The sequence below is a fragment of the Scomber scombrus genome, chromosome 5 (genome assembly GCF_963691925.1).
Source record: "Scomber scombrus chromosome 5, fScoSco1.1, whole genome shotgun sequence".
Classification (NCBI taxonomy): domain Eukaryota; kingdom Metazoa; phylum Chordata; class Actinopteri; order Scombriformes; family Scombridae; genus Scomber; species Scomber scombrus.
In genome coordinates, this window is record NC_084974.1 from 28,931,347 (window position 1) to 28,957,705 (window position 26,359).

A 26,359-nucleotide genomic window follows, 5' to 3' on the forward strand; every position below is an offset into this window, starting at 1 on the left:
CCCTCCACCCAGAAGCATAATCACCACAGCCACATTCCGCATTTAATGTCAATACCAAGATAAAGTAGAAAAGCCAAGAAGGGCTGTGTGGTGCAAAAGCTTGATGAAACGACCAGACAGAGGATTTGCAAATATATTCAGCTTTTTCTGCTTCCCCCCCCCCCCCCCCCTCTGTATAATACACAAGAGATGGGGTGTTGCCACATAGGACAAAGCCATCAGTGTCAGAAAGTTTAGACAATCACAGCAGGTCAGTTCGACAACCTCTGATGACCTGGTGCAGTTTAAACTGTCCTCGTAAATCACAAGTTCGACTTAAGTTTAAACAGGTTCATTGGAAAATATCAATTGACCTATGTAGGTGTAGTGTAAGTATAGAAAAATGATGGAGGTATAGAACAGTGGATGGTCACTTCAATGAAAATGCTCCGAAGATGCTCTTTGGTATTAAGTGAATCACACAACTTTAGTTTTTATTCAATCTAAATTAAACTGCATCTGAAGCTAGATTTGACTTAATATGTGATTTTTGGTCATTAAAGTAGCTTAAAGCTCTTTTTGGTTAAATGGGGACTTTGCTTAGCCTGCTCCTCCAACATTTTATCAGTATTAATTATAATGAATATTAGCTCAGCATAGCATATCTTTAAATTATCATATTATATATAGATTCTTTTTTCTTTTTTTCTGTCTTGAGAATTTAATAGTTGCTGTTCAAACGTGTTAGAAAACTTCTTCTACTGTATCCTGAGGAAGGCAACACAGCAGGCGCATGAATGCCATTTTTCAGTAAAACGGATGTTGGGATTTCCGTCCATTGTTTTATGCTGGGAACACTATTATCAATGTTGTTGTTCTTAATCATTGCATTAGGAAACGGTGCAACAAACAGAAGGTCTAGCCGGTGATGAAAGACGACCTTTTTACCAGATGACCTCTGTTAAAAGAAAAAAAGAAAAAAAACACAAATCATCTTATAAAGTCACTTAGTAGCCTATACTTTTGCGTTTTAGGGGTTGTGCTGTTATTACAACTGATTGTTTTTACATAATGAGGGGGGTTGTTATTGCTTTGAGTTCTCGGGGAAATCACCAGATAAACTTTTATCTATCTGAGCCATTGTCTACTGGAAAGAAGCAAATTAAATGATTAGTTATTTCTACATTGAGCAACATGATAAAATATCAAATTAAAGCAACAGATCCTTCATCTCAAACACTTCCTTGTCATGCGTTATAAGCTCTCCAGTGCAGACAAGAAAAAAGTTACAGGCAACTTCTCTGTTTCACTTCGGTTGCTCTGTGTGGAATAGCGACCTTGATGGGGCTATAAAATGCCACGGTTGGGCAACTTTCCTCACCGTGAATTACCCTACATCCTTTGGGGGACTCTTGGTCGAAGATGAGGGCAATGTGAAGGGAAATGAAGTTAGTGAACTGAGCGGGGTCAACTGAGCAGGAAAAGATCAACCCCGCTGCAAAAAAGGAAATCGTGTTGCTGTTGTATTCCTGCGGGAACTGTCACCACGAGGACAGGCGCGAGCGCATGAATGAATATCTGCACATGAATAAACGGATGGATGCTGTTATTGATTCATTATTAAAAATAAATCGCACTAATGTATTATCATTAAGAATTCACATTTGGAGTACCAATTCATCATTGCCCTGGGAATGAAGGTTTATCTTGCAGTGTAGAGGTGTGAAAATCAAGATGACCTTTTATTTTTCCAGAAATATTAGACATCCCGTTTGATCCTCATAAATGATACGTTATTAATGAGTACAAATATTTCATATAAAGAGCTTTCTGCGGTTGTAGTCGAGCTCAAATACACATATGAACAGACATTGTACATCAGTGTGGTGAAGGAAAGTTTACAGGTGAGAATTATTGATATTTTCTTATTTTTGTATATTAATATCTCTTTTTTTCAACATCCCAAACTGATTAATCACATGCATCACAGTTCACAGTTCAGTGTTGTGCATATTCACTTTATTACAAATTAACACCAACAACTAATAAAACACTTCAAAAACAAAACATTTTTTAAAAGATTTTACCAACAATTTTCTTCACCAAAAGACTTTATAAAGCAGATTTATGACGTTCTTTCTGGCTCTGCTTTTCCCTTATTTCATGGTTCAGTGGCCTCACACGGCAGGCAAGGGGAGGTTTTCTCTCGCTGCTCATTGGTCGCGGCTCTCTCATCCTAGGAACATTTCCATTCATACACCCGGCTCTCCTTTTCGCCCCTTCCAAAATAACTCCCTGTCATCATCATCATTTTTGGAAACGGCTTTGCTTGGACGGGACTAATTATTTTAAAATAGGAGGAGGAGTGATTAAATCGAAAAGATCAAACGACCGGCACAATAACGACAGGTGAGTGGGAAAAATAACAGATTCGCGTTTACTGAAGCTCTGCACAGGCGAACTCTGCAGAGTAGGTGTTCATTCAGGAGGACAGTAAATCATTTACACTTGTTTTAATGCTATAATTGATTTTTTTAAAAACACAATCAAATTAGAGGACTCGCTCCTCACTCGATCAAAAATAGCGCGCGCGTTTCGGAATGACAGCGGTAGTAAACTTCAGTCTCAAGCTTTGTCTTATTTGTGTGACTTGTTGCATCCGACTTTTATTCAAACTTTTACCTGATTCAATGTCCGAGTTTTGCACTCGAAAAGTGCTGACCTTTTTTTGTGTCAGCTCCCTTCTATGCAGTCTCACTTTAGGGAAAGTCTAGTCTATGGTAAGGATAAATGGAATGTGTAGTTGGCTCTCCTTTATGATGGATAACAGCAAGGTAAGATGCTTAAAATGTAACACTAGAGGGGTCCCGGCCCACGGGGCCGTCTCGGAGGAAGGTTCACGCCGTTATTCACCAGTCCTCCTCTGCGTAATTGGCTGCAGATGTGGTATCCTATGCGCTTTTTACCGCTTAGAAATTGGATGCATTTGGGGAACTTTATGAGCCGAGCCCTGCGTTTGCCTGCAGGAGCCGAGAAGACAAAAAAAAAAAAAACACTGGTCCCCTACAAGTATTTAAACCGTGCCACGTTCATATATAAGCCCCCCTCTCCTTCCTTGGCTAATTTATCATGGGGGGAACTGAGGCAGGAATTCAATGCGCAACAACACTTCTGCAGAAACGTGAAATTGCGCTGTAAAAAAAAAAAGAAAAAAAAAAGGGAGAACTTGTGGTGCCATTAACTGATCGTGTGTTGGTGCTATGGGTTGCCCTGTTCATCATTTTTCGTTTTTTTGTTGAATTTCTCTGTCAGGTATTGGCTTAAGATCACACGGGCCCCTCATGTGCATCCACCCCTAATTATGCTAAAAATACAGAGTCGGGGGGGAAAAGGTTCCTGGTTGTATATTTATAATCGTGACAGGTCAGAACATGCATGCTACTGATCAGGAGAAGGATGTCCCATAGGCCTGATTAAGATGTGTTGAACTCTAATGCAGAAATAAAAATAGAGGTCCATATGCATCCATTTGCTTCATCACACAGTATATATAACAGTTATTTGTGATGGTATATGCCTCTGCCTTCCTAATAATTGCGCAGGGAGGGAAGGGCTAAAGACACCGTCCTCTAAGTGCCCTTTCACCCTAGACTTTGTAAGCTGCACTTATTAAAGCGAAAAGTGTTTCAATATGTGGTAAGCTTCAGGGGAAAACGTGATGGGGGTTGGGATGGGGCCCACAGACCTCTTCTTCTTGCTGCCCAGCTCCTATTGGGGGGGACTTGCAGTACTAATTCATCCATGTTACCAGTGGTGTAATTTCCATCTATTGGTGTTGTTAATGTTCGGACATGTGCCATTAAAGCCTACCCGTATCTAATACATCTGACCACTGTTAAAATCGAGGTTATATGAATAAATCCCGGCGTTATGCGTGCGGTCAGACATACAGCGGGCCATTAAGCAAATTTGGCTTTTCTTTATTTTGCTGTGGTGACCCCTGAGTGCCCTATGTGTGGAAGTGCACAAAACCAGCAGTATTTGGTGAACGTTTGCTGCACAGCAAGTCTGGTGTGTTATGACTAGCTGATGACAACAAGACAGGAAATGGGAATTTAAGAATAAAATCAACACATTAAAATAGAAATATGTGAAATAACAATGATGATGATGTTTTTCAAGTGTTGTTAATCTTTTCTATCCTCCCTTCCTCCCAGGGCCCTTTGGACACTGAGCACCCTTGGGCCTGTCTGTCAAGTAGACATGTTTCAAACTGTCCCTGACACGTCGTCTTACGTAAAGGTAAGACACCACCGTCTCTTCTACCAGGTAATGTTGGAGGGACAAACATGGGTCCTTTCATTTTTTTATGACTTATAAAGACAAATAAACGAATGTTCAATCTCATCTATTATCCAACAGTAAAAGTCTATAAACCCAATTGTTCATCATCACAGTCAATAATTATTAAAGTGACCCTATAATACAAAGGAAATGATGCTGAAGTATCCTAAATATGGTTGTCTGCATTAGAAACACATGTAAATATCTGTCCATGATCTTTTACATGAGATAAATTGATTAAATGACTTTTAAACAACTGAAATTACTTTTTAAAAAATGATTACAGGCCACTGTAGGTTAAACACCTGTAGCTTTACCACATATGCTAAGCTTATTGCATGTGATTGCCACCTTGTTGTTTTTTTTTCTTCTTCTTCTTTTTCTTCATGCTTGCAGTGCTTGTTGAAATGTGCCTCTGTTGTGGTCCTTCAGGGTTGTCAAGATCGATTTGACTTTTTCGTCTTCAATCCAAAAATGGCTTATTATCGTGTTTGACGTCACAACCTCTCTCTCTATATATCTCTCTCGCGCACTCTCTCTCTCTCTCTCTCTCTCTCTCTCTCTCTCTCTCTCTCCACCACAGTCCTGACAATGTAAATAAAGCAAACAGTGCACACATCTGGTTTTCACATTTTTTTTTAAAAAGAAAAAAAAACTGCATCGCGCTACATATGGCGCAGCGTGAATACCTGCAACTGCTGCTAGACATGAAAAACATTTCTTTGTGAAATAAAACCCATTGTGATCATATAATGTCCCCATAATGACAAGTTCAACGTGCACTCCACTCGCAGTTGTGTCAGTAAATTTGGTTTGGCTGCATGACATTTGCTCACATCCATCATAATAATCTGCAGAGGGCTGACTGTTCTGATTGTGGCTCATTTAAATGAGCCATTGTGCCGTGGCGAGCTATGGTAATATCTTCATAATCAAGGTATTTTTTCTAAGGGCGACTTGTTAATGTTTTGAAGACTTGTTTCCCCTTTGAATAAGGAGTCTTTTCATCCAGCCACTACGTTTGTGCCACTGCAGAGAGACCCGGCGTTTCAGAGCTCAGAACAATTCCTGATTTGTTGTTAGAGAGTTTAATAGCGAGGAATGTTTTAGGAGAAAATATGCTTTTAAATGAGCCTTTCTGCTCCCTAAATAAGAGAGGAGGCCAGCGAGGGAGCAGCAGAGGCTAGTGGGACTTCAACAGGAAGGCGATTTTTGAAATAAACTGTCAATTTCACAGTGCTTGCGTCCCTGAAGATTCACATACCTTCTTTTATTTGCTGTGGAATATATCTGTTTTTTTCATACAGAGTATATTTTTTATATATATTGATTTTTTTTTTTTTTTTTTTTTTTATTCTACCAGGATTCAGACTTTGCATGTGTTTTTTTGCGTGCAAGCTCTGCACTCAATCACTCACATTCAGGGAGATATTGGTCAGAATGTGGCACGCCTCAATACAAAATTTAAAAGAAATATTCTTCATTCAAGCGACTCCACGGCCCAGCATTTGGTTTTGTTTGGTTAAGGCCAGGCGAGACTGGAACTCTCCAATAAAAATAAATCTCAAATTAATTATGGCCTAGAGCGAGGGGCCAGACAGTTCGTGCTTATATATGTGCTGCAGACTCCACTTTTTGCCCTCAGTATTTTGACTCGGGCTGTCTTTTAGCCCGAGAGAAGGAATGATCTGAATACAAGTCTGCAGTCTAATAAACATCCAATTTTATCAGACTCACATAGACTGTGACTATTTCTTCGCTGGAATAACAGTAACAGCAAAAAAAAAAAAAAAAAAAAGTTTCTCACAACACTCAGTACTCCACGCATCATTTCCCACTTCAGGAATGATGAAATGAGGTTCCCTCGCGCATGGGCAAAGAGTGACCAAATTATGTTAAAAATACCAACCTTTCAATTCATGGACTGCACTGTAAAAAGTATTGTTTTATGCGAAGGAATAATAAAGGAAAAATAACATTTATTTGACACATATGATGACATGTTTTGAGAAGTTGCATGCTAATTTGTTGTGAGGCTTGTTAGAAACAAGTAACAGTATGTTTGCATGAAGCAGAACATTCACTGTCAAATTGAAATGATTAAAGTAACTTTTTTCACTTGTTAGGCCTATGTGAGAAATAAAAACCCTAACTCGCTTTTTCCATGCAAGTCTGTAACTAAATTCTACACTAAACCCAACTGAAGGCTGTAATACTATAGATTTTCATATAAGCTAAAGAAGAAAGGATGGGTCTAACAATTGAAAGGCTGCTGAACATAAACCCAGTATATAGTGTCCGCCCACCTCTGGCTTGTTGCCCCAGCGGAGAGACTGAGGAGCTACTGGCTCGTGGTGTAAGGAAGAAATGTCTGGCTGTCTAGTTCCAGCGTCAAGCCAGATGTTCTGTGGTTCACTGTGTAAACCAACTTGCATCTGTTTATTGGCCTTCCAAAATGTTTGTTACCACTGTATTCATTATGGTCTTGGTAGGTCCTGGACCCCCAGACTTCCTAATGAGCTTTATGAGTGGGATGGTTGCAGTTATTTGAATACAGAGAGGGGAATGATCTTGTCTGAGTCAAGGTTTTTTGGAAAGATGCTGTCAGATTAGGAAATCAGACTTCTCGTGAAAACGTGAGGATTTCTGTGTCATTTGAAAAGAATCCTGTAAATTTGCAGCTGTATTTCATTTCACTGCATTTCAATTATATACACCACTTAAAGTCATTTTGGCTTCTGCGGTAAAGTGGCTATAACTCACCTTTTTTTGGACAATGATGACATAAATCCAAAGAAATACATCATAAAATAAAACTGACAGGATCAAAATATGAAGAGATTCCACTGATGATGAAGCCCAGCTCGAGGCCACATCTGAAGTACATATTTATTTTGCCACTTCATAAAGTATCTTCCATGAATAAAAGAAGTAGGCTATATGAAATACTCAGACACTGGAATGTGTAGGAAAACAAAAAGGACCAAACCAGCCAGTGAAGAGTTAAACAAGGTGTCTCCCTTAATTACACGAGGCTGAACTGGCCTCAGGCAGGAGAAGCCTTGACCCTTAGCAGGATCCAGATGTGGTGGTCCCAAGGGTGGGGCCCTCAGCCCCACCAGACCCCCAAGTCGAGAGCAGACAGGCCGGCCCTGCTGTCACTCGTTGCGGCTCAGTCTCTGTTTGGCCACTCTTAAGTCGCTCCCAGAGGCAGAACCCCAACACTGCAAAAAATATTCACCATCAACAGTCCTATTATATTCATAAACAACATAAACAGTTGCAAACTGAATGAAACACATTCACTTTTCTCCAAAGTAAGATGTTTCTATCAAATGTGATTTCCTTAATGCCAGTGGAATGATCTTTAGTTTGCCAAGGTAGACTACTCAAGTTTCTTCCAAAAAATCCTTGAAACAATCAAAATAGAACTTTGTCAAAGTGGATTTGAAGTCTTATATTATCCTGCGTGTGCGCGCGTGTGTGTGTGCGCGCGTGTGTGTTTTGTCTTGAATATCAAAATAACACTGATGTTTGAAAATGGACGTTTTTTGCAGTGTTATTGGTCTGGTCACGTTCAGAGCTGGCTCCATGTCTAGCATCTGCGCTAAAACTATGCTTAAATTGATGAGGGCAATTTCATAGGGTAGACAAAAAAAAAGGGGGGGGGGGTTACCTATACAAGGGTGGGGGCTGGGATGCTTTTTCCTGACTCAGAAGAGAGTAGGAAAACACTGAATAACAACATCAAACTCTAAAATAATAATAATAAAATAATAATAATGATAATAATGATAATAATGCCCCCACCCTTTTCAAGTGCGCTCTATAATTTCTGGCTGCATGCTGCATTTCATCCATTCAGTCCTGTGCTGAGCAGCAGACACACACGTGTAGACCAGACCCGCTGACTATAGTGCGGTTAGGAGCTGAATGCTTGAATTTTATTAATGGTGTCTCAGGAAAACTTCACAGAGGCTTGGGAGAGTTGTAACAAAAAAAAAAAGGAAGGGTTGCAACAACTCCTGTCATAGGTGTTCAGGTTTTTCCCCCCTTTTTTTTTTGATTTAGAGCCCCATCAACTTTCTTTCATGTAGATAGATTCTTTACTGTCAATGCATGTTAGAAACACAGCAAAACTTGATTCGACAGCAATCCACCCATGAATCAATCTCACTGTGTAATAGCCTATAGAATATAAGAGATAATAGGCAAATTTAAAGATGGATGGAGGCTTGGCCAGATACAAGCCTTAAGTGTAGGCGTGAACCAAAAGCTCTCTAAAACATGGGATCAAATAACTTATAGTGTCCTTCGACAGTAAACCTCCTCACAGAAAACCACAGTTAAATGTGTGCAGAAATAATTCAAGTCGGACAAATAGTAAACCCCTCCACACCATCTGTGACATTACTGGGAAAGCAAAACACACAACACGTTATTCTATAGCAGGCTTACACCGCAATGGCTGTGCACAACGCAGGCAGCCATCCTGTAAATATTTCCGAGCAGAAAAACATAACAGTGGAGCGAACACTCAATTGTTTTCCCTGCTTATCTCTCTGGGACAGTATCCTGCTTTTTTGAAGGCAGGGCTTTTCGGTGACACACAGCTTCCTTCTCAACCTTCTCAACAGCGGTGACTTCACTTCCCAAATTTAGAGGAAAGAAAAAACGCAATCCGGTAAAAGTGTCTCTTTCTCTCCGCCACATACCGGGGTCTGGAATTAATTCAGGAGCGTGTCATGTTTGGGATATTGTCGGGGTCCGCTGAAAATTGCGCAAAATGGACGGAACTATTAAGGTAAGGGTGGAGAACGGGGTGTATGAGTTTGTGGGAGACCGCTTTTTCGGAGTTGCGCCTCCTTTTTTTAAGCAATGGGTTGAAATGCCCCTCTGTGTCGGTCTGTGAGCTGGGACCTCCAATCTGACGACGATGAGCGGCTTTTTTCTCTCGGTTTGAAAGCGGTAACCAGATTTCCTTCTTTTTCCTCTTTCTTTGAAAGTGTATCCTTTCCTTTTCCAATAAGCTGCCTGTTTTATGAGGATACGCCACGATGTGGATTCAAGGCTAAATCAGAATCACGCTTTGGATTTTGGGGACCAAGCGCACAATTACGCACGTCTGGAAAGGCACAAAGGAGAGACTTTGTTTCAGACCATACGCTGTAGTCTGTGCTTTCTCATAGGTATAAATAATCCACGAGTTCTACGCTTTGGTTTTGTCTGGGCAGCGGGGATTGAGCAATAGCCACGACGGGATGTACCGCTATACGATGTGTCGAGCTGCGCAACAGAGTGTGGCACATCGGTCCGAAGATCCTGTATTGGGTCAAATAATGCGATGGTTTGGTATTCACAAAAATAAATAATACTTCTCCCTTTGTTGCTGTTAGATTGTTGTAACTGTTCTCACATCCGTTGTCGGACAGAAAGTTTTGTCAAAGTGTAAGGAAAGCTGTCATTTGGTAACTTCGTGCGGTAACTGCATCGTTTGCAACACTTTAAACCGCAAGGCTTCACAATGATACCTTGGCTTGCTCCTTATTTAGTTACACAACTATTTTGAAACGGTATGTTGATAGTCGAGCGCGCTGGTCTACATTAACATTGGCTACCGGCCCCCGACAGTCAAATTCCAGATGCATTATGGCTGCAGCCACCAGATGTTGAATGGCAAGTCCCTATTAGTTCACTCCGCGATGCATTCAGTCTGTGTCCCCCCCAGTTAACAAGTGTATAAGCTTAGAAGAATGCAAGCATTTGCATTAAACCTTATTGTTGCTGAAAGGCGATGCGTCTTGTTTTCTTTTGGAAATTTAAAGTAGCGGGTTTGTGGCGGCTGGGTGTGGTATGAGTTTTGGAAGAGTGTAAACGTTGGCCAGACAAAAATGTCAGGCTGCATATAGTCACTTAAATCCCGTCAGTCACCGCTCACAGCGCTGTTATTATTTTGCTATGTATAGGGGGATGAATGCCATGCTGCAAGAGGACATGAATGTCTCAGCCTGTATGTGTGTAACAAAGCAATAAGTTGTGACAATTAATGTAATCATAATTGAATCCTTGGGTGTAAATGACTGGCTGTTAGCTGCATTCATACTCGCTAAAAGAAAGGAAGGGCTCTCTAGCCACGAGAGCTTCCTGTTCTACACAATCTTTTCCTGACAGGTTTCCTTTTCCTCCTTAAACAAAAGACAGGAATGCCCCCCCCCTGGGTGGCTCCTGCTGGATGGCTGTGTGTGAACGCCAAACAGACACACGTGTAGTCTGGATGTGGAGATATTGCATATATCCAGTCTGCTCCAGACGCGTCGTGACGCATTTGGGGAGATAGACTTGACTGATGTAAACAGAACAGAGGTGGCTCCCAGCAGGTGTCACACTCACACAATGCTTATAACAGTGTTTGGAGCTCAACAGCTGAACTATTATTCACTTGATGTTTTTTCCTTCTTTGTTTGAGGCACTATAGAGAGATGTAATTCCAATTTTATGTTTTCAGAAAAAAATTTATAAAAAAGTGTTTCTTTTCTACTTTAATTCCAGAAGTTTAATAGAGTTTTGAGTGGCGATGTTGAAATATAGTAATAAGGAGAATATCGTTTCAACTGTTTAAAAGTGACAGACAACATTTTTTTTTTTTTTTTGAAATTATCTGAGGACATTGTGAGACAGACAGAAAACTGAGAACAACTGCCAGTAGCTCTGACTGGCAGTGTGTGTTCCCCATAGATACTGGAAAGAAAACACTGAAAAATTGGCATTAGTCTGTTGTCCTTTCAGCTTCTCTTCATCACAGTGGTGTGTTCCTATTTTTAAAAACCCTCCGCAAATCTTGATAAGCACACGCCACTTGCCAGTCATGTTCTCAATTGCGCAGGCTGATATGTCACTGTAAATATAACGTGCAACAGTCATAATAGTTGACTAAGCTCTTATCGGGCTTTAGTGAGACATTCAATCACTCTTTTATACTTTATCATCCACAGACTAGCTGGTGTGCTCCGCTCAGATAGTAAGTCTAGCTGCCAGGGTTCAGACTATGATGGATCCCACTGATGAAATCACTGGAAAATCTAATTCTGGCGAGATGGTTAAATGCTCTGGAGAGGTTCAGCTTTTCTATCCCCCCAAATTAACCTGAAGTGGAGTATTTTATAAAGTCCCTTAAGTGTGTTTTCTATTTGACCTGTGGCATTTGTTTCTAACTGTGTGTGAAGACAAGTTAATTATAATATCCGAGATTTCCTCATCATACTTCTAAACCCTGAACACAGGTGCGACAAGTTTAACTCATGTTTAGATGTCAGACTTTAAATATCATTGTATCCATACTCCATTATTTTAAAACCTTCATTCATCTGTGGCATTACAATAGAGGGCACTACAGTCCCAATACATATTTAAAATATACAGTTTGTCACAACTTAAGAAAAACTTTAGAAAATCAATTATTCAACTAGTCAGAAATATATCCTCCAAATATGAGGTCCTGTATCTTTTGACAAATATAATAATTTGCAAAAAAAATTAGATTTTAGACTTAGATTCCATCCAAACATCATATTTTTTATTCACACACAGTATCAGTTCAGAGTAAAAACATTCATATTTCGAGCAGCTATGACTGACAAAAAAAAAATCACCCCAAGACAAAGATGATCTATTACTACTATTTCTTAAAGTAGATTTTAGTAAATTATATTTTATTAACTGCTGTACTGTTTGTTACTGTGTTTCTTTGTGTATACTTCATACAGACTATAATCAGTGGACAGGTGCACCGATGAAAACATCTGCGTCTAAAATAAAATATATGATTCAGAAAAAAAAGAAAAAAAAATGAAAACGCACGACTCACATGAAATGTCTTAGAGTGGATTGGTACTGAAGTTATGTGAGATCTTGAGGATTTTCAGAGAATGCAAACGGCTACATGTTGGAAATATTGATCAATGAATATCAAGTAGCATTTTTCCCCCGAAGCAGATATGTGGCATTTTGGAATGAAATAATTCAGTCCTCGGGGATTAGACACGTCTCGGTCTAAGCTGTGCCATCAGATCCTATCAGATCCAGATGTTGAGTCAGACCCGAGTCTAATCCTCAGCAGAGCCATATGACTGTAATGATTTCATTTGATATTCTGACTTATTGTTTTCGGTATTTGTTTGTTTGATTGTTTTTAACAATGACAGATGGAGCAATAATGACAAAGACCAGCTCATCAAGTCATTGTTAAGCATCCTTTTCAGGCCGTCAATCGCTATGAAGTTTGTGCCTGGCACGGGTCTTTGATTGTGACATTGCCCGACTCTGTTCACTGTCAAATACTAAGTGGTGACATCTGCATGTTAAAATGTAACCCATCAAGTACTTAATCCATGCTTTACTTCCAAGACATTACACAAGGAGCATGTTGGAACCACGTAATATCTTGGCCAGCCGAGAGTTTTCTGCGTTTGTTTTCTTTAATAAACTTACATTGCTCCAGCTGAGCCACAGCAGAGGGGTCAGTGTAGCAGTGACCCCCCCCTCTTGCTTCTGTTGAGTCTTCAGCTGTGGAGGGAAACCTAAGTCCCAGACAAGACACACACACCAGGGCCTGACACAGAAGTCTGGTGTCCAGTGACTTAAAGAAGATACAGATAGTAGAGTAGGCAAGAGAAAATGGAAAGTTTTCTACAGGATGTTTTGTCAGTTCTACAATACATTTGAAAAATCTCAATTTAAGAAGCTTTTTGTTTGTCTTTTTGATCTGTAGACCTATGGGTCATTACCAGTAGAATAGTTGTATGTATTCACTGATAATGTTTAGTAAATCAGCATGTTGGTTGCGCCCAAGCTTACAACTCTGTCTTACTCCACTGTGGGCATGATTGAAGTCATCCTAACATCAACAGGAAGCTACAGTTGCAATACACAAACTACTTAGGATGCCAGACTCTGATATGACCCATAACTGCACATAATTACTCTAAACAAAAAATACTCAAGAGATTCAAAAAAATTGACATCACAAGTTTCTGGGTAGTGTCAAATAAGAGATTGAAGTTGGATTTTTTTTTGTGAGTGTTTTCTTATCATTCTAAGTAGTTTGACATTTAAGGAAATAGACTTATTCACGGCATTGCCGAGGACAGAGAAGAGAGATGCCACTCTCATATCTGTATACTGTAAAAATGAAGCTACAGCCAGGAGATGAGATCGTTAGCTTAGCTTAGCATCAAGAACGCAGCGGGGAAACAGCTGGGCTGTCACTGTTCACTGATCACCTCTAAAGCTCACTAACTAATACATAATATCTTCATTTTTAAAGTGTGAAGTTATGTGGCAGGTAATCAGCAGAGACTCCAGGAAGTCACAATGCCTGATTAAAAAGTTGTCCAGCAGCACATAACCCCACATAAAACTACAACTTGTGCTTTTTTATATATAAGAGATACATATATTGTATACTACCTTTGGAGAGAGCCAGACTAGCAGTTGCCCCTTGCTTCCAGTCTTTATGCTAAGCTGAGCTAATTGTCTCTAATCCTTTAAAGTGCATATTGGTTTGGCTGTATGTGGCCTTTTTGGAATTTGCTTACATAACTTGTAACATGAGTGAAGAAAGACATACCAAGTATTTGTTCATTTTCTACTTACAGGAGGCGCTATCAGTGGTGAGTGAAGACCAGTCCTTATTCGAGCCCCCATACGCTGCTGCTGCCCCGCTCCCCAAGACAGACATGACTGCATCTGGCACACAGGACTACGGCCAGACCCACAAAATCAACCCCTTACCCCCACAGCAGGAGTGGATCAACCAGCCAGTGCGGGTCAACGTCAAGAGAGAATATGAGCACATGAATGGATCCAGGTAGGGCATGAAAACCACTTCCTGTTTGTTACATTCTTCAGTCATGTAAAATATGACTTTTTAAATCTGTCTTTACTTTGACATATTAGACATTTGGTGTTCATTACTACAGCTGCTACTATTATTGTTGTCATTTGTCATTCAGCAGGCCAATTCTTTACCACAACTAACCTTCACTTTTGCTACTAATCTTCGACATACTTGGCCCTGGCCAGCGAAGGGCTTAAATAGCTCATGCCAAAGTCAATGGCTGGAAAGGAAAACCAACAACACCCAATTTATCTGCTGATAATATTTTTACAACTCACTCACTGTGTGTGTGTGTGTGTGTGTGTGTGTGTGTGTGTGTGTGTGTGTGTGTGTGTGTGTGTGTGTGTGTGTGTGTGTGTGTGTGTGTGTGTGTGTGTGTGTTTAGCAGGGAGTCTCCGGTGGACTGCAGTGTGGGTAAATGTAATAAGCTGGTGGGGGGCAACGACACATCTCAGATGAACTATGGAAACTACATGGATGAGAAGAACGCCCCTCCCCCCAACATGACCACCAATGAGCGAAGAGTCATTGTACCTGCAGGTAAGATGAGCTTTTTTCTTTTTATTCTTCATATCTGGCATAGGATGGTTATATTGTTTAAGCCTTTTTTATTTATTTGTTTATTAGGATCCCCGTTAAAATGCAGACAATACAACCATAATACCTCTCACATCAAACTTCAACCCACCTGGCACCTCTCATATCACCTCATACCCTCACTAAACACTCTCAGCTGTAAAAGAAAATCACTCCAATAACAACAATGATAATAATACTTACAATAAACAGAGAAAATAAAATAGAACAAAACAAAACACCATTTCTACCAGGAAGGAAAGCACTCAGGCAAAAAAATTGAGAAAAAACAGAACAGACTCAAACAAAACAAAAGAAAATAAGATCACTATGAAGGTCCAACAAGACCAAGAGACATACAGTCAAACAGCAGACAACAGTTGATAGGTCATTCATCCTAAAAAAATCCACTTTTTTAAAATGCGTTTTAAAACAAGTTTTGCTAGTCTGCTGTAAATGTTTTATGAGTCCCATTTTTATATAGCTGGTTCATGGGGTAAAGCATTGTTCCAATGTTTTATGTCACCCGTGGAAGCACGGCTGAATGTGTGCAGGTAGAGATGTCTGTTTGTCTGCCAGACCGATATATATTTCTTCTCTGGTTTCACAAATTGAATCTTGAAATACAGCACCAGTCAGAAGTTAGTTCAGGGGAGGAACAAGTGTAGTTTCAGGGTTGAAGCCTGTAAAAAAAAAAGTTATTTTAATGTGAAAGTTCATTACGTTGTTACACTTGGGCCACAGAGCCAAAGAGAATGACTATATTTTCCCCGAAAAAATGAGCAAATGAAATTCATAAAATCAAATAGAGCCTTGGTATATTTTCCATTGTAAAGGTTATTAAAGTGTTAGTGTTAAATTGATGCAAAAGGCCACTCATCTATTAACCTAATAGGAGCCACTCCTTAAACCACTAGTGGTAAGTTTGGGCTTTGGTTTCAAGATTGACTTTACAGTATATTTAACATACTGCGTGTTTGTTTTAGTCTATTTTATTGCTAGATGGAACAATATACGACATACTACAAATGTTAAACAATGAGAGCATAGGACTTCACAATGAATACTGTGAGAGATGATTTACCTGAAACTTAGTATGAGTCATCCCACTCCAGTAAATCCTTCTGTGGTCAAAATAAGACAAAGTAGTATTTACTATGTGAACCAGGTCTGCTACTGATATAAAATTCTGTTTCCAATTTGTTCATTTTCCCCTCTTCCTCTGCCCTAGTGAGATATGAAACCGTCTCAACTCCGTCTTCATTGCTGTCTGTCCAGAACCCGACTGTTTTGCAGTCAATAAACTTCTTCTTTTCTCATCCTGCAGACCCATCATTGTGGTCCCAGGACCATGTGCGCCAGTGGCTAGAGTGGGCTATCAAGGAGTACGGCCTGTTAGAGATCGACACGGCCATGTTTCAGAACACAGACGGCAAAGAGCTCTGCAAGATGAGCAAGGACGACTTCCTCCGGCTCACCACCATGTACAATGCCGAAGTGCTTCTCTCTCATCTCAATTACCTCAGGGAAAGTAAGTAAGAAATTGGTTTTAAGAATGAAGTAAGCAACTCGAGAGAAATGAATGATTAATTAAGTCAGAGATCGGTGAAAGAAAGACTCCAACAATTCTGAAATTTGATCAGAAGACTGAATTCTGCCCGGGGTGATTTTTAAAAAACTAGTACGAGCCCGAGGACAGTCATTTTGTTGAACTTCACTCCATGTCTACTGTCAAAGTCTGTGCTTGCATCTATTTTTGCCAAAGAAAAGAAGTCATAATCAACCTTCAGTCAAGACACAAGCCTCTGTTCATACACTTTTCTTTATTTTTGGATGAGATGTGAGAGGAAAAAAATGCCAATCCTGGGCAAACAACATGACACTTTTTTTTTTTCTCACCGCACTATATTCATATTACCATCAATAAACAATGAAATTGCTTTCACTGGAAACTCATTTCTCCATAATGGCTACCCAGCCTTAAACAGAGCTGTGGAAACCAGGAGGGTTTCTTTCCCTATCGAGATAACCATCGACTGCATCCCCCACTACACTTTGCTGCGCCTTATTCCACATGGTCCACAGAAAGATGAAGCCCAGGTGCATTGCCTCGGGAATCACGCTAGGCCTGTGTGTTCAGCACAGCAAAGAAAGTTGATCTGCAATTTGCGATGGAGGCAACTAAATTTGAGCCTTTTACCTTTGAAGAGGTTCTCGGCGTAATCCTGCTTCATATGTTTCGGTGGGGAAATGAAGCCAATTTTCTGAGGCAGTATGCAAATGACATTTTAATATAAAAAGATGTAACATGTGGTGTGGGGGGAAAGCTTAAATACGCAGCAAGGTCCAGTTCAAACAATAGGTATGCCCAGTGCTTACCTTCAAAACAAGCAGATCTATATATATGACTGTCAGAGGCCCCTTTGTCCCATCGTTGAATACTTTGCATTCTAAGCTGAAGAATAATAAGAGCTGCCTTTGCTGCCGCTGCAGAATATCATGACGCCACGTTGGGTGGAGTGACTGATGGCTCAACTAAATTTAAAATTACTCCCAAAAAATTGTGATGGGCCTTAGTGTGATGTAATGGGAACTGTATTTTGTGGGTGTCAACAGTTTTCTCTATGCACAGCGTCTGGGCAGAGAGAGATGCTTGTCATGAGTATAACAGCCTCATTGTGCCGCGCTGCAGCGGGTGGATCTGTCTGACCGCCACTGGGCACACTCCGCAAAGCAGTTTTCATTATGGCCACTGGCTGCGGGACTTAGCCACGGCTTAGGCGTGCTGCACCGCGACTCTGCCCAATGCTGCCCTTTTTTTGATTTAGACCTTGTGTGTTTTGGAGACAGAAGAGATGTCTCGGGAATCCTCTCCACTTGCCAGCTGAAATTGCTTTGGATCCATTCCCGACAATCAAAAAAGATGAATGCTCCCATCCCGTGCCTGGACTGACTGACCTGTTTCGGGGCAGCTCTCGGAGAAGTGAGCAGTGTGTATTATTGACACTGGGAGCCTAAGGGCAAGAGGAACCATGTTAGTAAATGAATGTCTAAGAAAGACAGCGAAGGAGCAGGAGAAAGAGGAGGCGGGTTGAGGCTATATGCAGACCCTGCAGGGCTGATGATTTGGTAACTAAAGCCAGTCTCTCTTCTGCCCCCGCAGCACAAACAAACACAATCATAGACAAGGAGTAACCCCGTCCAGAAAATAGACCTCTGGCTTCACTCACGAGTGTTGGAGCTGGGCCGAGCTTCCAGAATACAGAAAAAGAAAGAGAGGGGGCGGGGGGAACTGAGCCAAACCATGGAAGTATTAGTGATTACAGGTCATGTGATGTCTTCCTCCAGCCTCATTCAGGGCTCTTTCATACATTACCCCATCCTCCTCTGAATAATGGATGGTCCAAGGGGGCAGTGCAATCATTTCATACACATCTGTGTGCATCATGTGTGTGTTTGCGTCTGTTTATTGAACCTCTGATTAACATTCCTCAGAGTCATTAAGCGCTGTATGTACACTCGGCACGGGGTAGGGAAACACTTCCCCTCCCTTCGGCCATACCATAACAAAACATTCCTGCCACGTCATGCACAGGAATATCGTTGGTGCACCCACACTGGTGCAACCACGGGCACAATCTGAACATCTGTCTGGCTACCCAGCTGCTTGCAGTAACAAGGGTAGTTGCCCATGCATTATTTTGGCCTCATTGTTGGTCACTTATCCAGATTTTTATAAATGATGGCCGCCCGCACCCCAATGTGCTTTCAATTTGGGGTGCAATTTGAGAATTTGTTCAAATTAGTCTGTCAGGGAGGGACCGCGGACTGTTTGCTTTATCACACCCATGTAGGTCGGTTTGATACCACATGTGCTGGAAACGGAGCAGAGCAAAAACCTCAGACAACGAGACACTGTATCCTCCAACACACAGAGATGCGAGAGGAGAGAGAGAAGGAAGGAGAAGGGAGAAGCAGAGAATGAGGAGGAAAAAGTAACAACACTGTGACTTGAAAGCAAATCTACGTAGATCAAAAGGAACAGAAGAAATTGGATGTAGAAAGATATCCTTGACAGGGAGTCTTTACAGTAGTTAACTGAGGACAAGGGCAGGGGCGAGAAAAACAGTTACAAAATGCAAGTGTGAGATAGAAAAAAAGAAGTTGGGGAGGTGGACTGTTTTTTAGAAGTGTGTGGAAACGGTCCAGGGTGGTCATGATTGAGTGCCATTGGAGAATAGCAATAGTTCTGTTTCCCAGCTGTCGCCTTTGCTTGTGTCTGGATGGATTTACAGTGAGGGAGTCAAGACAGAGGGAGAGAGAGAGAGAGAGAGAGAGAGAGAGAGAGAGAGAGAGAGAGAGAGAGAGAGAGAGAGAGAGAGAGAGAGAGAGAGAGAGAGTGATAAGTCTGGGCTCCTGCACTGCACTGCTGCTGCTGCTCGCTCCAGAGTGGGGGACATTCTCGAGCCCTCAATAGTTTATACAGACCATAAACATCTGGGCTCGAAGGCTGAGTAGGGAAAAAGGAGGTCTGGAAAGCTCTCTCTCTCTCTCTCTCTCTCTCTCGCTTTCTCCCCTCACAACATTTTTATTGAGCTCCCCTTGCATTAGTTCTTTCTATTGGCAGATTATCACTAGTGCAGAGAGGCTCAACGGCCTGGCTCTGCACCCTTTACTGTTAGCTGTCTGCTGTAAGCCACCATTATAGAGCAGTCTGCGGCTGCTCACTTGACTGCCGGGGTTCAGACACTTAGCGCTACAGGAATTTATGTACATATCTCATTAGCATAAGTGGAGGTGGATAATAAGCTGTTGCCATTCATGTAAACACCGAGATGAGTTCAGCAGTAATTGAAGCTGGCTGCTTTGAGGTCTACAATAATTGCACTGTATCTCAATTGTCATATATAAATATTGATATTGGATGATTCCAAAAGCCTTTTTTTTTTTTTTTACTTTAATGCATACATTTTATAAGTTCTTTATTCCTATAATAACAGTATAACGGTAATACAGAAACATTTGGTTATGCTTAGGAAAAGATTGTGGTCTTTAAATGATTGTCAAAAACAGCGTTGGTTGTTGGTACTGTATAGGTGACGAGATGTGAACAGTAGTCTCTAATGTCAAACTCACATTTTTACCCCATCCATCCACCCCAGCCACCTCCTTAAAACGTGTTTGTGGAACTATGACAACATTTCCACCTTTACTTCTGAGAGACAAACGCTATAAATTTCATGGCCACAAGTGGTCCATAAAAAAGGCTGTTTTAGGCATTTGAACAAACAACCAATTCTGTAATTTCTCTGGTGAGTAATATCATGTATTCCTAGGAATTACATTCATATTGGATGATTCTGCGGCTCATGATTTACTTGCATTGCCAGCATCCAGTGCCAGTACAGGACGTAGGTATAGGTATCCTGTATGTAGGTGGTGACTGGGTGTGTAGTCCATTCACATATCTGTAATATATAATAATAATATATGTAAATAATCTTCCCCTAAGCTTTAAGGTCAACATACAGGTATTGAGGAGTACTACTGCATATGTGAAAAAAATATAAAGCATTTTTTGGCTCCTATAAAGTAGATCACCGTTGGTTAGGGTTGATGACTACAAGTTTGAAAATTAAAAACCTAGATGTGGAGTTAGAAAGAAGTGACCTTACAAGCCCTCTGTAGCCTGCTACTCATCTCTGCTTGAGGCTACATTAGCTGCTACTAGCATAACACCCAAATGTCTAGACAGACTGTTGGTCGGGTTGCACTGTGTGTAATGTGGGTGGAAGGTTTTGACAAGGAAGAAGAATGTCTGTAGTTCTGCTGCATCGATTTTAGTCCTTAAAAAAACACCCAGAAAAATGTCCATTGTGAGTCTGACTAATAGGAGTGCAATGCTACATCAGCGGGGTACTCAAGTGTTTAGTTGGAAAAATATATCCAAACCAAAATCTGGTTGTTACTCTAACCAAACCATGATATTTCCCTATTCTTTCTAAGTATACTGTGCCTTAACCTTACCAAACCTTAATTATAGTGTTGGCAGGCACTTACAAATGATGTATTGACAGTAAGGGCATCAGATCAGACAGTGCTCATATGAGTCACTTTGGAAGAGTGACAGTCTTTTTAAGTTTTGAGGACAAGTTGTAAATTTCTACGGTGCACGATGGGCAATGGTTCTAGTCAGTGCAGCTTTATTATATAGAGCTAAATGATGACTTTCTGTTGGCTAGAGTCTGCTTGGCTCTCTTTCGGTGGCAGAATGCCCAAAACTGCACGGCTGGGACCCTCAGTTTGTTGACAAAGCCTGTGCCACATGTTTTAGGCGATGGTATCATATGGCTGTATAGAATAAACAGCAGGGGCCCAGTGGAGGTCCATCACAAGACCTGAAGGATCTCTGTCAATATTATAGGCATGCCAAACTGGAGGACAGTGCCTTTGGAAGGAGCCATCAGTCATAGGAAGGAGAGAAAAGAAAATTGTTTGTGGATGTTATGTAATCTAACAGACTCTGAGCAGATGTGAGTAGGGAGGGAAAGGGAGAGTGAGGGTCTTAAAGGCTGAACACCGGCCAGTCCTCCCACTGTGCTGTCAGATTACCAGGATATGTTTGTTTTCTAAGAGAGAAAGAGGCCGTCCAAATAAATAGGCAACACAGCCAAGACTCCCTCCACCAAACTGTCAGCTGTGGTCCCTCTCTCTCTCTCTCTCTCTCTCTCTCTCTGTGTGTGTTGCTCACTCACCCCTCCGCTCTCACTCACTCTCACTCTCTCTTGTACAGCAGTCCTGAAATTTCTCTGTGGGATGGTTTTGAGGTTTTCTCAGCAATGCTGCCTGTTTGCCTGTCTGGGTCAGCCCACATATGTGGCACACAGTAGGAAAAGGGTTAACAGCCCCTTCCTCCTCCTCCCTTCTTTCTTTCTCTTTTTTCTGTCTGCCTCTTCATCTTTTCTCTTACACTTTCTACCTCATTCCAGAGACGGTGCTTTGGTGGCTTTCTTACCGCGTGTGCGCTTACACTCTGCGTGTGGAATTATTTTTGTACGAGGGACTGCATTTGATTGCTGTGCAGGGACCCTGCCTCATACAATGGCTCCCCTGTTCTGAGGCCCCCAGTTTTCTAAATTAGACCCAGAGCCTTGGGGGTGCCGTGGAGTAGGTAGACTGGGAGGGGTGGGGTGTTGGGAGGTTAGAATACATTTGTGGAGCACCCCTCTTTTCTCCTCCACCACTCCCTAAAAAACAGACCCCTTGTCTGCCACCATGGGCCCTTTCACCCCCAACCCCCCCACCAGCGGCACAGTGAGTTAGGTACAGATCCTGCGGCAAATCTCAAGAAGTGCTCATCACAAACTATTTATTTTTCGTTTCGGTTGTTGTACTTTGTCAGCTCCCCTTAGCCCCCCGATTCAGAAAATGTATCTTCCCTACTCAGCAGCTCCTCTTAGCAGTCGTAGTGCTAAATCTTAACACTCCCCATGTAGTAGCAGCAGCTCTTGTGTTTTCTCTGTGCATTTTTGGGTCTGTTTTTCCACTCGCTGATTTATGCCTGGGGGCAGCTAAAATTAAGAGAGCATTTTGGTGCCGCCCAGGGTGCCTGTGTAAGTGCAGGAATGCAGCGCAGAGTTCTGCTCCATAAGGTGAAATGAATAGGCAGCCATATGCAGAGTCTTGCCTCTCCGACTTTATTATTCAGGAATAGGGGTTTGCAGTGAAAATGCTGGCAGACTTCAGGGTTTTTCCTACATTTGGTGGATTGACAGTGCACACACGTTGCTGGATTTTTTATATTTGGGGATAGATTTATGTGTCATGAATTATTTTCCTTCTGAGATTATTTTTTAAGACAAAACAGGGACACAGTTCAAAAATTGAAAGGGGCTTGAGCGCTGCTTGACAGTAATTGAGCTGAACTTTCTTACTGCCCCCTGCTGGCTATTGTTATATCATATGACTCTGTCACTCAGAGTTCAATAGGGGTGCCCAAGTGTTACTCTAAATTTCTTTTATAGCACATTTTCAGGATGATTATAAAGGTTTACATCTACATGAGATAACTCGTTATATTCCAATTTCTTGATAAGCATAAGAGACTTTGTGAAAATGATCTTACTAGTTATTCAGGTTTTTATGTGCAAGTTTTAGGTGTCATTCCTTTGTCTGTGTTATTACAGGACAGGTGCGTAAGACATTGTTTTGTCTTAATGTATTTTTTCTTTTGTCTCCTTGCAGGTAGCTCATCATTATCCTACAACACGCCATCTCACGCAGACCCATCCCCTCGCCTAGCTGCCAAAGAGGGTAGGAGCACATTTTTTATTGTCTATCCTTTATCCACGTCTTTATCCAGGTGTCTCTCTTTGGTGTAAGTGTTTGCAGAGCTGAACTGTTTTACATCAAGGGAATGAGGTGAGAATAATAGGCTCAAAGAATAGAAGTCAGAATTTTCAGCAGTGCTGTAAAATACTCCTTCACTGTAGCTGCCAGCTTCACACAAGCAGATGCAAACAAATACACACACGGAGCACACACACACTTGAGAATACAGAGCACTCACACAAATCCAAAGCGCATGCAGTCGCTGCTTGCCGCTGACAAGGCTCTGGGCAGGTGCACCTTTTGTGTTGTGAAAATAACACTAGGCAAGCTGCTACAGCAGACCGTACTATTCAGAACCGATACCTGTGACAACACATTACAGCCTCAGAATACAGGCGTATTAACAAGGAGACAAAAGCAGTGTGCTGATGAGTTCTATCCACAGCAGCTGGGGTGGACACACACACTATGAATGTAGCGATTATAGGAAAAGATGCGGGATGTAAGACATGTGAATGAGGTTGTTTACTGAAGAGACATGCATCAGAGACAGGTGCTGAAGCAACAATGTGTATGGTGTAATACACGTAGCAGAAGAGGCTGATTGGCTGCTTCAGACCAGACTGGATTGGAAGTGTGTGTGTGTGTGTGTGTGTGTGTGTGTGTGTGTGTGTGGGGGGGGGGGGGGGGGGGGGGGGGGGGGGGGGGGGATATACTGAGAGGCTTTTGTCTTTGTCTTAAACCCAAGACAAGAGCAGTTGTCTGAGAATGGAGTTTTATCACCTTGTGCACATTTTGTTCTACAAAATCAATTTCTATGCTATTTCTAAGCGATCACTACCTATTGATGAAACCTAACAAAAGAGATGAGAAGATTCAATTTATGGCACTTGTGTTCAACACATATTACTAGATTGCTTTTTTTCTTCTTCTATTTTTAAAGGTATTGACACTTATTTCTCAAAAAGTGCATTAATCTGAATTGGAAATTATATGGATCAGCCCACCTTTGTAGTGGAGATTTTTCATATGTTTTATAAATATTAAACTTTAAGGTAAGGTCAGCATTTTGTTTATATTATGATCAAATAGGCTGCTTAGTGATTTATTTTTCTTATAAGTTACTCAAACAAATAACTAATTGAATTGACATTTACACTTTTAAAACTATAATTCATTAGAGATGCAGCTGTCAAAATGGAACTGTTGACTAATTTGCCATTTGCTGCTCATAGTTTTGACGTGACCTGTAAAATCCTTCCAAAAGCCAAGCAGAGCTTCTTACAGAAACACCCACAACAGCTCAGGATGACTGTCTCTTTCCTCTGGATACCTTTTCACTCTAAAAACATTATTTTGTGCTGACACAACATGAACTACGTGAAGGCTGCAACACGTATCTGTTAAAAAAAGCTACACATCCTTTACATTGGCTATATAGTGTCACCACCAGAGACGAGAGAAATGACTGCAATAACAGTGATAGCCTTGCTCACAGGATGAGAGGCCCTATCGAGGCAGGAAAAGAGGAAACACTAAGTCTGATAAGTGTCCGAGAATGCCCTCTGCCTCTCTCTATCTGCCCCAGTCATGAGCGTTAGCAGGCTTTGTACTTTTTCTCGCCCAGCTTCAATACCAATAGACCAATGGGCAAGCCAGATAAGATTCTGCTCGGTCACCCCCGACCCCGGCCTTCCTGGTTCTCAGCACCAGGTATTTGGACTGGCAGGAATAGAGGGTCACTCCCTTCAACAGCATTTCCCTTTCACAAGAGGTGATTTCTATTATAGGCTCCTGTAACATTGACTGTGCCTCTAGTTGTGTCCTGTGATCCCAACCATTGTACAGTCGACTACTTCTAGACGAGAAAAGGCTTGCATCTCCAATAGGGTGACTTCTTAGGAATAAGGAAATACAACTTTTTTATTGGCTTTATTTCTTTTCAAATTTGAAAGAAATCACCTTGTTTTGAAATATTTTTATTGACCCTAAAGTCATGCAACTTATTAACCCCCATTAAATATTCAGAAACTTTCATGCCAAATTAAGTGAAAAGGTGAAACAACATTAAGAGGAATAACATCAAAATTGTTAGTCAGGAGTGTGTGACTCAACAGTTCTCCATTAAAGAAACCTTGCTTCAGGAGAAGCCTTTATCAACATTTTCTCAGACCAGTATTGCCAGATGTTCAAGTTCATATTGCCTTTCGAGAACAGTCAAATACCATACAGGCTCTTTGGGGTAGAGTAAGCACGAGCATACAGCAGGAGACAACCCTTAATCTGCTCCAGACTCTGTGGTGTAAAATGCAATGTTATGAATAAAAGAGAGCATATAAAACATGGAATGCAGCAGCTATGAAAGGGTGTGCGTGTGTGTGTGTGTGTGTGTGTGTGGGTGGGTGGGTTCCTGCATGTCTCCGTGCAGCATGTATTATAGTATACCATTGCATTGCTTTTGAGTATAGGAAAGTATGCATATTGTACAGTGTGGATGTTAACCTACAGTATGATAAACTGACAGTCCTGGTTGTTGCCTACTTTTCCAGCTATTCACTGTGCGGAGGCTTTGCACCTTTATTGACTTTTTAGCTTTTGTTTGTACTTCTGCTTTGAAATTTTAGAATTTTTTATTCAAAGTAAGGACACTCATATTCTCCACTGCTTCTCAGTGAAAGATGATGATTCACCTCTGTGAATTCATTCACTTTGCTGCCAAGTCAAAGGGGCAATACAGCTTAAAGTGCACCATTACGTGAACAGGCCGCTCACATATTCATGACTCTCAATTGCTCCATCTGCATTTCTTAAATTAAAGAAAAAGTAAACGACTGATGAAAATCTCTCTTGCGAATAATAACACTGAGAGAATTGCCCCGTAACTTTTGCCCACGCGTATACGCAGCAGTGTTATAGTCCTCTGTTGCTCTATTCTGGTACACTCATTGTCTACAGTGTTTCTAGCTCCTGTATTTTGCCATCATTATCCTCCTCTTATGGCTCCTGACTCACACAGATGGCTTTTAAAGCACCTGTATTACGGGTATTAAAAAAGTTTACCCTGTCTGAGTCTCTCTCCTTGGCTCAGACTCTGAGCTAAAAACAGTCCACGACGCGACTCTCTACTTCTTCAGTCTTTCTCTTTCTATCTCACCCTCCATACTCCATGTTTGCTCTCTCTTTCTTTCTCTCCCGCCGTGTCTCCCTCCGTCTCTCTTTCTCTCTTTCGCTCCT

The 26,359-nt window shown here is 41.3% G+C and overlaps 1 protein-coding gene across 5 annotated transcripts in view; it reads left to right on the forward strand.

Moving 5' to 3' along the window:
- The first annotated feature begins 2,326 nt into the window (after nt 1-2,326).
- fli1 (Fli-1 proto-oncogene, ETS transcription factor) overlaps nt 2,327-26,359 on the forward strand; it is a 32,616-nt gene continuing 8,583 nt past the window's right edge. Inside the window, exons 1-6 of one of the 5 annotated variants that reach the window (XM_062419014.1) lie at nt 2,327-2,388; nt 4,197-4,281; nt 13,977-14,188; nt 14,604-14,758; nt 16,122-16,325; nt 23,039-23,107. In XM_062419014.1, the coding sequence (XP_062274998.1) occupies nt 4,243-4,281; nt 13,977-14,188; nt 14,604-14,758; nt 16,122-16,325; nt 23,039-23,107 (679 nt within the window). In that variant the 5' untranslated portion in view covers nt 2,327-2,388; nt 4,197-4,242. Of the gene's footprint in view, nt 2,389-4,196; nt 4,282-8,906; nt 9,128-9,171; nt 9,292-13,976; nt 14,189-14,603; nt 14,759-16,121; nt 16,326-23,038; nt 23,108-26,359 lie in introns of those variants that run through there. The other 4 variants (XM_062419015.1, XM_062419016.1, XM_062419017.1 and 1 more) reach the window with 4 other exon arrangements.